We start from the raw sequence: 12,360 nt of genomic DNA on the forward strand, positions 1-12,360 counted from the left end.
TAGCCACATTTTTTACAGACATAGGAGAGAGAAGTTACCATTTTGTGCAATACATCACTCGCATCACCACAAGTTCTATGTAAGTAGTTTGATGCCAAGTTTACAGTTCCTCTGAGTCACAAGATGAGATGAGGACCAATATAACCAAGATCCTTACTTTATACCCACACCAACTACCTCACACAACACCAACCAATGCCACTTCCTGTCAACAGTTACCACTAATTTCAGCTGCAAAATAAAATGAGAGAACTGGTGTGATCAAGATCCTTAATCTACACCCACACAAGTTCTACAAGAACACCCTCACCCACCACCACTACACACCACCAGGAGGAAATCAGTCAAAGTTCATGTTACCAAAACAACAACAATATATTACACAAGTCATCTATACACTACACATCTGCGAGTCACTAAAAACATAACTCTATACAGATTGGACAAATAAATAGTAACTCTTTAACTCAGTCTTACACACAACTCTCAAGGTATATATGATCCTAGCAATACTCATACACATTCCCTTACTTGTATGGTGAAAAAAATAAACATCTGTCCACCTTGACATGCGTTATCACAATGTATGTACAACGGAGGACCTTGCTAAAATGGGACACTCTGAACTGTCAATCATCCTTCCACACAACCTACTCAAGTGTACATTTAGTGTGTGCATTGGCTTCCTTCTAAACCCTCAGCAGCATATGACCTTGCACCATCATAATTCTAAAACCACTAATCAATCCACTTAAACAGCCTAAATACCTTGTTCTTCCTCTTAAAAGCCTATGTAGACACCTTGCCTTCTCTCCTCACGTGTTTAATACCAGTGAAGATTCAGAAACAGTACAGCACCGGTCAAAAGTAATGCAACCTTCTACGCCACTTTCACTGGGTTTGGTTCACGTCCTTCAATGTTAATCTTCAAGTTCTCAAGGCTGCCGAGTCTTACTAACCCTGGCAGTTGATGCATTCTGGACATATCAAGACTTAAGACTGAAGGAAGGATGCTAAACATGGTGAAACAGAGTGCGACGTTACTTGGCTTTTGTTTCGACTTGCAGGAAGAGATGAGTAACAACCTTGAGTGTCCCTTGCAATACTCGCAGCACTGCAGTAGAATGCCCTGTATGAATTATGAATATGTACAGTTTGTGAATCCTATAATGTGAGTCAACGATCTTTTGAAACACGACACGAACACACAAATTCAGTTCACTTCCCTAAAGTTGCCATGAGAGTGGTAAGAGCAACACCCAGTCACTCAGTGCAGTTACTGAGCCCCAGCTGGCAAGGTGTGAGTCAGTTTCAAAGTTCTAGTCCTTCTACTCAACACTCCCAACTAAGCTTACTTATTCTTGCATACTAAATTGTAAATAGTACAAATTTTATGGCAAAATTCAAAAGGTTGGAAGTTTGAGGACAATGAAAGTGAATCAGTGAGACTCCTGATATGCAGCAATTACCCATGCTGTGCTGGGAGCTACAGATCAACCTTCCTCCCACTACTAAATGATTTGCGACTTGAGCATACCTTAGGCTGGGAGGATGGTGGGTGCAGGAGGAAAAGAATGAGAAGAATGAAGATAAAATGAAAGACCAGGAAAAATAATGACTGAAGGTAAGTACCAAGAAGGGGAGAGAAGATTGAGACAGACAGGAGGGAAAGTGACGTCTGCTGCCACTAATCCAGCTCGTCGAGGAACTTCTCTTGCTTCACCGAGTAGATGGAGTAGCCATAGATGCTCAGAACGCCGAGGCCAATCAAGGAGCCGATAATCACGTTGTTTCTCCGTTGTAGTGCCAATTTACGCACTCGCTCTGCATTCTACAATGCAAAGGAAACATCAGTGCATATATTCTGATGAGTAACTTTCTTATGCAAGGTGTGTGGGATCAAAGGGGCATTACACGAAAGTATGTTTCAAGTAACAAGTGTTTATAGCTTTGCAATATATATTTTAATGCAAATTCATAAAAGAAACTACCACAATACTGGTGTGGTGGCATCACATTACTTAGAGAATGTGAATACTTTTTCCAAAGTACACGAATACAAACAAGAATAAAGAAGACTCTTATGCAAGACCAACAATCATTAAATGTGAGAGTGGCATTTTGTACACTTTCCTCCTCTTACTTAGTGTGGATAATGAAATGATAATCATCCATAGAACCACCAGCAACACCACTCCCAGAGGCAAGGCAGCTCACCTGTCCTTCAATGAGCTTCATGTAGTCCAGCTGAGCCTTGCTGAGCTGCGGAGAGTCCCGCTGCAGGTTGAGGCGTGGCATCTGTCTCCCATCTTCAGACATTCTGTGGAGCAGCAACACACAGGCTTGTACAACGCACTGGTGGGGCCACGGCAGGGATAAACATCTAGACAAGAGCTAAATGTTGGGTTAGGTCACGTTAGGTTAGTGTCCTTAAGTGGGGGTCCAGGGTGGGCAAAGGCACCCGGTTAGGTTAGGTTAAGGTCCTCAAGGGCGAGTCCAGATGGGCTCAAAGCCTCCCTTTTAGGTTAGGTTAGGTAAGTGTCCTTAAGATGAGGTCCAGGGGGTCGATGCCCACCCAGTTAGATTAGGTTAGGCTAGGAAGTTCCCCAGTTTTCAAAATATGGTATCTCATCATTAGGCCTTTCCATGAATGCCAAAATTTGGTATAATTTGGCTTCCCTATCCAAGATTTCTACTTTTGCACCAGGTCCCCAAGCTTGTTGAGGATAGAGGAAAAAAAGAGGATAGGATGTATTGTGTTAAACTGTAATTTTACAGCTTAGAATAGTGTAGTATGGGGGGCAGAACCCCCGAATCAGCAAGGTTAGTGATTTTTAAAAGGTTAGGATAGTGTAGTGGGATTATGTGGGGATGAATATTCCCTGTTTGTTGACTATTTTTGGGGGATTTTCCACAAAAGCAATATTTTCTCCATAGACTTTAAGGTTTTCCCAAATTTGTCCTATTTTGGCCTCCCTTCACTCTAAAACCCAGTAACATAAGAAGTACCTTACCATTAGCACTTTCACCCCACAGTACCTCGTAATTCATGCCAAACTAGCCATTAACCCCTTCACAAACAACCTGGTAGTTATGTAATCAACCCACTGTAATTAACCTGGCACAAATAAATCAACATGACCTTAACAATAACAAACAGTACCAAACCATTAACACTCCCAGCACAGGACTCCCTAACCTAACCCAAGCTAACTACCTGAGGGCACTGTCAACACCATTAACTCTACAGCCGGTTAGTTAAATTACCTAAAGCAGTTAAACCACACAGACTAACGACACTTCAGTAAAATACTAACGCAAGCAGTATCAAGCCATCAGCACAAACCATAATAATAATAATAATAATAAAACTCCATAGCTATTATGAAATTCCTACCCACGCATCCACCAGTTTCAGAAGGCTCTAGTTGAAGTGACACGGGTTTTTATGGCTGTTTTTACGGTTCTAGGGACAAATTAACTAGATTTTTACATTACTAGCATGAGAAACGGTCTTGAGAACCCGGCTAAACATCTCAGCGGCCTTTGAAAATAATCGTGGTGAGAGAGTAAAGTGTTTCAGAATCCGGGCCATTGCGTCACCACCTCAGCTGTTTACCGGGGTACCTTTCAGTCACCTCACTTCACATTTAACTCTTATTTACACCTCACCACCTGCTGACGATCACGCAGACATCACAATCTCCTCACAATACACCACACCACACTCACCTGGCCTGGACACACGACAGGAAGGTAATAAACGAGGAAGGACAGAGGTCGGGACTCGTGAGGTCGTCTGACTGTGTCTCTCTCTTCTTCCTCCACGGGGCGCCTCTACTTATATATTTCCCCTTCTTTTCTTCTATTCATTCTCCCATTGTCTGTTTTCTTGTATATAGTGGTAGTTTAGTATTGTATTTTCTTTGTATTTGTTCTAGAATGTTCTAGAATGTGTTCACCATTATAACTGCAGGAACTTCAGTTTTTCTCCTATTTGCACTATTTGTCCTCTTCTTCCCTGTTTTCCTGTATATATTGGTAGTATAGTATTGTATTTTTCTATATAATTGCTCAGCACGTAGTTCATTAACTGGTAACAGTGTATAATTGCAGAAATTTGAAATTGGCGGTCTTATATAAGTAACTTGAATAACCAAAACTGCTGTAAAAAAATCAACCTCCTCTTTACGCAGTTTCTACGCAGATTCAATAATACTTGCCTCAGTATTTCAAGATGTCCTTTAGATCAATAGACAAGCTTATTATTTTCAATTCTTGCACTATCTTCATAAATTAAATAATATTCAGTAATACCTAAGTTTATAATAATGTCTTTAGATGTTTCGGAATCATATTAGATAGACAAACTTATGAATTTCGTGTTAAATTATGTTATCTTTAGCATGGCAGTAATGACAAAATTAGTGAGGCAGGCTCAGGCTTGTTTGGGTGTGACGGGGAGACAGTGTATGTGAGGAGACGGAATAAGTGTAGAGGTAAAATAATGGAGATAGGTAGAAGGACAGACAGACAGAAATGAGAACGAATGAAGGGCATAAATGCATAAACATGTCAAGTAAAGCGAAAATTAAAGGAAGAAGACGAAAGGTAACAAGAACAAGGAGTGTGAAAGCGAGAGATCATGAGAAGGAAGACGTGCATTATAAAAATAAATAAATAAATAAATAAATAATAGAGAAGATAATATTTAATGTACAGAAACAACTGGAAAAGACCCGTAATAAACCAACTGCGTTATAAGACACTGGAAGACCATCCCCCCCCCAAAGGAAGTGTGTTCTAGTATTTTCCACCAGAATACCGGCGTTCACCTCCAACCTCGTTATACCACACCTAGACCTCTTCAACAAGGACACACACCTCCCCATCCCAAACAAACACATGGCCCCTGAAGCATAGTATCTCTTTCTCCTCACGTTTCTCAAGTATTCGTCACCGATTCACGGAATGTCATTATGTACAAATCTTTTCCTGTTGTTCTTGTGACTTCTGAAACTCTCTCTCTCTCTCTCTCTCTCTCTCTCTCTCTCTCTCTCTCTCTCTCTCTCTCTCTCTCTATGTATTTCTGGCATTCCTCGACACTTAGACAATCAGCAGCATTATCAGTCACATCATGGTAATCTAACTGGCCTTGTAGATAAGCCAGTAGCAGCCTCCTGGCGTAAAATAATCGAGAATAACCAGAAAATTCTAGAGGTGATGGCTGCAGTGGCCACTCCCTGAGCGTAACTTGGACAGCCCAACCCGGGAACTTTCATTTCTAGACACATTTACGCCTCTAGTGTACTCTCTGTTAGTACCTAGACATGCATTTCTAAACTATGCACTTGTGTGGTGTGGTAGAAGTGGTGAGGTATGCGTAGTAAGAGAGTAAATGGAGGTTAAGTGAGTGGCCCTGTGGTGAGGATAATACGGGGTACTGGTTGACACGTGGCTGGCGGGAAGCACGTGAAGGGTGATGCTAGGGTAAAACTGTCTTTGTTGCACGCCTGATGAAAGCAATGAAAACCACCACCACCACCACCGCAGTGTATTATGTGGCAACACCCATACTATTCCTACTATTACCACTGGTGATGAAGGATATATTAGATTTAATACTATGATCACTCACACCACTTATACAATACTATTATTACTATGCCACTGCTGACTACATATATATCAAACTATCGCTACTACTATTACTACTACTACTACTACTACTACTACTACTACTACTACTACTACTACTGAAATATACCAAATATAATACCACCACCACCATCAGGCAACATCCATGCATTATTTCTCATGCCACTGTAACGCAGAGAGAGAGAGACAGACAGACAGACAGACAGAGATGACATCTTTTATATAATGTCACTTATCTCTATCGCTCCGCCCTACTCTATTCAGAAAAGCATACATACATACGTACATACATACGAAGTGAATACATCTTTCCTGAATGTTCTGAAATTATATTATTATTATTATTATTATTATTATTATTATTATCATTATTATTATATCTTTTCTGTCTCGCTATCTATAATCTATTTATCTACCCATCTTATTTCTATGTGTGTCTGTCTGTCTATTTATTAGTCGGTATGTCCGCCAGATAGATAGATGATGAAACACACACACACACACACACACACACACATTATGATGATGATGATGATGATGATGATGATGATGATGATGATGATGATGATGATGGCGATGATTACACCAATTTCTAGACATACAATGACGCAGATAATGATGATAATGATGTTAGATACACGTATCCAACGAGTCAATAGGAAGCCTTGACAGAAGATTAGACAAAGTTATTACAAAGGAAGACATGGACACAATCAAATATACACAGGTTAGATTTGGGTTAGCATAAATAGTCTACGGTAGGTTAGCTAGCTTCTCTAATTCGAAATAATCCTGTAAGCTCTTCTTTTCTTTTGGGACTGGCACCTCAGTAGCCCTTTTTGCCCGAGTTTTGTATCCCTCGACCAATGCCACTCTTACAATAACAGCTACAACAAAGGCCGTTCTTATACATAAAAGAATGATACTGAATATAAAATTGATGTATATATGTAGGTAGAGCACAAAGAATGTAACTCATAATTGAGCTAGTCTCTCCCAGCGTCTCCCAGCCTCTCATACCCAAGGCAGGTGGTTAGTTGGCAAGGGAAGGCATGACTCGTTGGGTAGAGCAGGTGGTTGACACGCCCATTTCTTGCTCCCAAACAATGCTACAAACTAATAAACACGCCATTACACCAATCCAAAGTGAGGAAAATGAGCTGGATGGTGCATAAACCTCATAAATAACATGTGTGAGATCAGGTGGTTGTCACACCCTTTCCTTGACCCCAAACAATGCAAGAAACTAATAAATATGCCATTAAATCAACTCAAGAGTGAAAATAAACTAGATGTTGTATGGAAGCTTTAAAATGACGTGTATATCCCCATTTTTGTATCCATAATGGGGTTTAGAACTGTGTCTATGCACTTTACAGATGTGTGGGAGCTCAGATGCCCTCTCCTTATCCTTAAACAGTGCCAGAAAATAATAAATACGCCATGAAATCAATCCTGAGTGGGAAAAAATAAGCTGGGTATTCTGTAAAAAACTCTAAAATAACCAGTGTATTCCATTTCTACGTCTGTAATGAGGTTTAAAGCTAAGTGTATGGGTTTTAAGGATGTGTGGGAGACTGTAAATGTTTTCTGGTATATTTGCAAGGACAGTCAAAAGGAAATTGAGTGTTGAAATAGATGAATAAGTAAGGAAAATATGTCTTGTTAATCCACGTCATTACTAGTTCTGTAGATTATAGATCTAGGTGACAGGGGCATCAGAGTGGGCAGGGAGAACCAGAGAACCCGAGTAAGTAGAGGAAAAGATGAAAAAAGAGCTGGTGTGGAGATAATGAACATTTTTTTGAAAGGCAAGGCGGCTCAAAGGAAGACGAAGACCACGTGCAATCAATAGGTTCCCGCCAAAATGTTCTCGAACCTTCTCGAATCTTCCACCGCGGTGCTCAGATATCTTGCATCTTCCGGTAACTAGTTCGCGCGGAATTCTTAAAAAATCTTAACAATTACGCATCCCAGAAAACAAAACACGCCGGGATTGAGTAGAACAATAATTTTGATAGTAGGTTTAATTCAGGTAAATAATGAAAAAATGGAGAATGGGTAAATTAAGCATGGGTGTGTAGAAGCGGAGGGATATTGGTGAGTGCGGGGCTTTTAAAGAGCGGCGAGCACCGCCGGTCCTCAGTCAACTCACAGATCTGAACGCAAGAGTGCGTCGCTCCCTCACATTCCATTTGTAGCTTGTACCCGCCGAACATTCCAATCGTGAGTATTTGATAGCGCGTGTATTGTGGAAGTGATATGGTAGTCTAAGGTGCTTAATTGAGTTAAATGGTGTTATAGTGGTATGGTGTTTTACGAGATTATTGAGGCTCTATGATGCGATGTAGTGGATTACTTATGTAGGTTTGGCGCCATTTAATCTTATTTAATGTTAGTTACTGTTATTTAGGGATTATTTCACCCTATTTGTTATCAGTTGTATTTCCTGTTATTCCTGAGCCGCGTGGGTTAGTCAGGTGTGGGCGTAGTGTGGGCGGCGGGAACGGGAACCTCGTGTCTAGTCACCATTTAGGGTTTCTGGTGGAATAAAGGTGGTGAATCTCTTAACTATAAGCGGTGTGAGTGACTGACTGATGGTGAATGTCGGAGGCTGTGTGGCTGTGGCAGGTACTGGCAAGGGACTGTCATGTGTAAGGGTAGTTTTTTTTTGTTAGTGGTGTAATATTGAGGCTGAGTTATATAGTGTAGTAATAGTACCAGGGTTTATATTTTCCGTGGCCGGCAGAAGGTACCGGATATTGTTAACTTTTAACGTTACGGTATTGTCGATGCAGCAGCGAAGCTGTTATATTGGGTGAAGTGGTGTAACTAACGTACTAGTGGTGTTGAGTGCTGCAATAAGCAATATTTTCCGTGGGCGGGGGGGGGGAGGGGCAGGAGGGAAGGAAGGATAGAGCGAGCGAGCGAGCCCCGCCCGGCGCGCGACTTGTTCTTTGTCAGCCACGCGGCGCCGCATGGCCAACTTGCATCTGAACACTTGACTTGTTCTTCCTCTCTAAGTGTTGACAAGTCTGTGTTAGCGTATTGGAGGCGTGGCTCGGTGGATACACCACGCCAACACTCGCTTGTCGGTGTTGACACTTTTTCATGGTTCTCACGCATAACGCGGGTCGCCATGTGGTTGGCAGGAGCGATCCATGTCAGTCGAGACGACCAATCGCGCTGCCTAGTGGCGTAACCTGTTGTGGAGATTGATTTTCTTTGAGGATGTTTGATTCTGACTGGCTTGTCTTTAGATCTGTAGAATTTTCTGCATTAAGTGTAATTTGGATAAGGGCAGGGTAATTTATTAACATAGGCATTTTGTGAAGTTAACTATTGTGGTTTTCTTGTACAGCTTGATACAACTCTCCTCTAACGAGCGACCTTTGCCGGCAAGAGTAATTCTGCTTGCTTCTTGGTAATGATTAGGATCGCTCAACTTTTCCTTGTTTCAGATGCCTGAGGATGCTGCCATGGAAGATGTGGAGACCTTCGCCTTCCAGGCGGAGATCGCCCAGCTTATGTCCCTCATCATCAACACCTTCTACAGCAACAAAGAAATCTTCCTGCGAGAGTTGATCTCCAACAGCTCTGATGCCCTGGACAAGATCCGATACGAGTCCCTCACAGATCCCTCAAAGCTGGAGAGTGGCAAGGAACTTTTCATCAAGCTGATCCCAGACAAGAATGACCGCACCCTCACCATCATTGACAGGTGAGACACTCCTTGACAATTGTAAGAGTTCTATGTGTGGGCATGGCATCTGGTAGATTCATAATTAGAAAGTAGCAAAGTCAATATTACCATCATTTGTAGTCTAGCAACATTACATGATGAAATAATTTGCGCCGGAAGGGTGGCAGGGTGACACATGCCTAGTGTTATTAAGCCCTTCACCTGTCCTGTCCGAAAACAAAACCCTGAAGATTAGCTAGGTCTGTTAGGCATCTTTCAATGAGTAAATATGTTCATCCTGGACTAAATCTAATAATTTTCATGATTACAGTGGTATTGGCATGACCAAGGCTGACCTGGTGAACAACTTGGGTACTATCGCCAAGTCTGGCACCAAGGCTTTCATGGAGGCACTGCAGGCCGGTGCCGACATCTCCATGATTGGTCAGTTCGGCGTGGGCTTCTACTCAGCCTACCTGGTGGCTGACAAGGTCACAGTGGTGTCAAAGAACAACGATGACGAACAGTATGTGTGGGAGTCCTCTGCTGGCGGGTCTTTCACCGTACGCACTGACCATGGTGAGTTAAGGGATGGCATTGTAAATGTTTAGACAGATGATACATTGCTCAAACTCATCTGTTGTAAGTCTTGCATCTGGACCCGAGTAAACACCTTTTCCCCTTTCAACAGGTGAGCCACTGGGCCGAGGCACCAAGATCACCCTCCACCTGAAGGAGGACCAGACGGAGTACCTGGAGGAGCGCCGTGTTAGGGAGATTGTCAAGAAGCACTCTCAGTTTATTGGCTACCCCATCAGGCTCCTTGTGGAGAAGGAGAGGGATAAGGTGAGTGTCCAAGATAAATGATGTGCTCAGTTGTGTATATGATTACTTAGTGCATTAGATTTTCTGTTGCTCATTGCAGTTAACGAGTCTAATCATGTTACTTTGCCTTTTAGGAAGTGTCTGATGATGAGGAGGAGGAGAAGGAAGAGGAGAAAGAGAAGAAGGAAGATGAGGAGGATGACAAGCCAAAGATTGAGGATGTAGGTGAAGATGAAGATGCAGATAAGAAGGAAGGTGACAAGAAGAAAAAGAAGACTGTGAAGGAGAAGTACACCGAGGATGAGGAGCTGAACAAAACCAAGCCCTTGTGGACCCGCAACCCTGATGATATCTCCCAGGAGGAGTACGGAGAGTTCTACAAGTCCCTGACCAATGACTGGGAGGATCATCTGGCAGTCAAGCACTTCAGCGTTGAGGGACAGCTGGAGTTCAGGGCACTGCTGTTCTTGCCTCGCCGTGCTCCCTTCGACCTCTTTGAGAACCGCAAGCAAAAGAACAAGATCAAGCTGTATGTGCGTCGTGTCTTCATCATGGAGAACTGTGAGGAGTTGATTCCCGAATATCTTAACTTCCTCAATGGTGTTGTGGATTCTGAAGATCTTCCTCTCAACATCTCCCGAGAAATGCTGCAGCAGAACAAGATTCTCAAGGTTATCCGTAAGAACTTGGTCAAGAAGGCTATGGAGCTCTTTGAGGAACTGGTGGAGGACAAGGACAACTACAAGAAGTTCTACGAGAACTTCTCCAAGAACATCAAGCTGGGCATCCATGAGGACTCCACCAACCGTAAGAAGCTGGCCGAGTTCCTGCGGTACCACACCTCTGCCTCTGGGGATGAGATGTCCTCCCTCAAGGACTATGTGTCCCGCATGAAGGAGAACCAGAAGCAGATCTACTACATCACTGGTGAGAGCCGTGAACAGGTTCACAACTCTGCCTTCGTGGAGAGGGTGAAGAAACGTGGCTTCGAGGTGGTGTACATGGTTGAACCCATTGATGAATACTGCGTCCAGCAGCTGAAGGAATATGACGGCAAGCAGCTCGTGTCTGTCACCAAGGAGGGTCTGGAACTCCCCGAGGATGAAGACGAGAAGAAGAAACTGGAGGAACAGAAGACCAAGTTCGAAAACTTGTGCAAGGTTGTAAAGGACATCTTGGATAAGCGTGTTGAGAAGGTGGTGGTGAGCAACAGGCTGGTGACCTCACCATGCTGCATTGTCACCTCTCAGTATGGCTGGACTGCCAACATGGAGCGCATCATGAAGGCACAGGCGCTCAGGGACACCTCTACCATGGGATACATGGCTGCCAAGAAGCACCTTGAGATCAACCCAGACCACAGCATCATTGAGACCCTCCGACAGAAGGCCGATGCTGACAAGAATGACAAGTCTGTGAAGGATCTTGTCATGCTGCTCTTTGAGAGTGCCCTCCTGTCTTCTGGCTTCACCCTGGAGGATCCTGGTGTCCACGCTGGCCGTATTTACAGGTAAGCATTTACCTAATTTTGTAAGAGACTTGTTACCGTTTTATGATGATTAATTTACCTTCGCTTATTAAATGATTTCTTTGATTACTTTAATCAACTGAGGCTTTTCCCATGTTTTATATTTTATCTTTTCTTATGCCAACCTAACCTTCCTTTTTATCTTCCCTAGAATGATCAAGCTTGGCCTTGGCATCGACGAGGATGATGCCCCTGCCGAGGACAATGCCGAGAGTGTGGAGGAGATGCCACCTCTGGAAGATGAAGAGGACACTTCCCGCATGGAGGAAGTCGACTAAGCGTTACAGCAGTGCTGGTCACCGCATACCAAAGCTCATCCCTAGTTCACGGTGTTTTCCTTCGTCGTGTATGTCTAAAGGATATAAATTATTATCACATTCCTGGACTGCATACGTGCAGATCTTCCTAATTACATACAATCCCATTCCATTGTATCATCACATTCCATTCTACATATTTTTTGTTGTATAGACCGGTTAGATAGTAAGCCAATTCACAAGTGTATCATTTGTGTAAATAAGGAGAATAAAAGTTTTGTAATAAAGTTTATTTTCTTTGGCATTGCTTCGCATTATATTGGTTATTCTTTAGTTTGTTTCTTTCTGGAGTACTGAGAGGATGTCAAATTGTCTGCGATCAGTTACATTAAATTGTATTACTAAAATGC

The 12,360-nt window shown here is 42.7% G+C and overlaps 2 protein-coding genes across 3 annotated transcripts in view; one reads left to right on the forward strand and one right to left on the reverse strand.

The window, feature by feature from the left end:
* Positions 1 to 356: 356 nt before the first annotated feature.
* Positions 357 to 3,867, reverse strand: LOC135115455 (cytochrome c oxidase assembly factor 3, mitochondrial-like). 2 transcript variants are annotated; one of them, XM_064032271.1, is made up of 3 exons: positions 3,733 to 3,867; positions 2,218 to 2,320; positions 357 to 1,831 (listed from the first exon to the last, which is right to left on the reverse strand). In XM_064032271.1, exons 2-3 carry the CDS (start codon positions 2,317 to 2,319, stop codon positions 1,688 to 1,690), a joined length of 246 nt encoding a protein of 81 aa, XP_063888341.1. In that variant the 5' UTR covers position 2,320; positions 3,733 to 3,867; the 3' UTR covers positions 357 to 1,687. The 2 variants fall into 2 exon arrangements, with proteins under 2 accessions (XP_063888341.1, XP_063888340.1); XM_064032270.1 differs by lacking the exon at positions 3,733 to 3,867 and adding an exon at positions 3,494 to 3,519.
* A 3,878-nt stretch (positions 3,868 to 7,745) lies between these two features.
* Positions 7,746 to 12,360, forward strand: part of LOC135115457 (heat shock protein HSP 90-alpha) — a 4,641-nt gene continuing 26 nt past the window's right edge. Inside the window, exons 1-6 of the mRNA XM_064032272.1 lie at positions 7,746 to 7,884; positions 9,120 to 9,379; positions 9,672 to 9,919; positions 10,032 to 10,186; positions 10,300 to 11,675; positions 11,845 to 12,360. The exon at positions 11,845 to 12,360 is cut by the window's right edge and continues 26 nt beyond it. Of these exons, the coding sequence (XP_063888342.1) occupies positions 9,120 to 9,379; positions 9,672 to 9,919; positions 10,032 to 10,186; positions 10,300 to 11,675; positions 11,845 to 11,971 (2,166 nt within the window). The 5' untranslated portion in view covers positions 7,746 to 7,884 and the 3' untranslated portion in view covers positions 11,972 to 12,360. The remainder of the gene's footprint in view (positions 7,885 to 9,119; positions 9,380 to 9,671; positions 9,920 to 10,031; positions 10,187 to 10,299; positions 11,676 to 11,844) is intronic.

This window comes from Scylla paramamosain, chromosome 29, assembly GCF_035594125.1.
Source record: "Scylla paramamosain isolate STU-SP2022 chromosome 29, ASM3559412v1, whole genome shotgun sequence".
Lineage (NCBI taxonomy): Eukaryota > Metazoa > Arthropoda > Malacostraca > Decapoda > Portunidae > Scylla > Scylla paramamosain.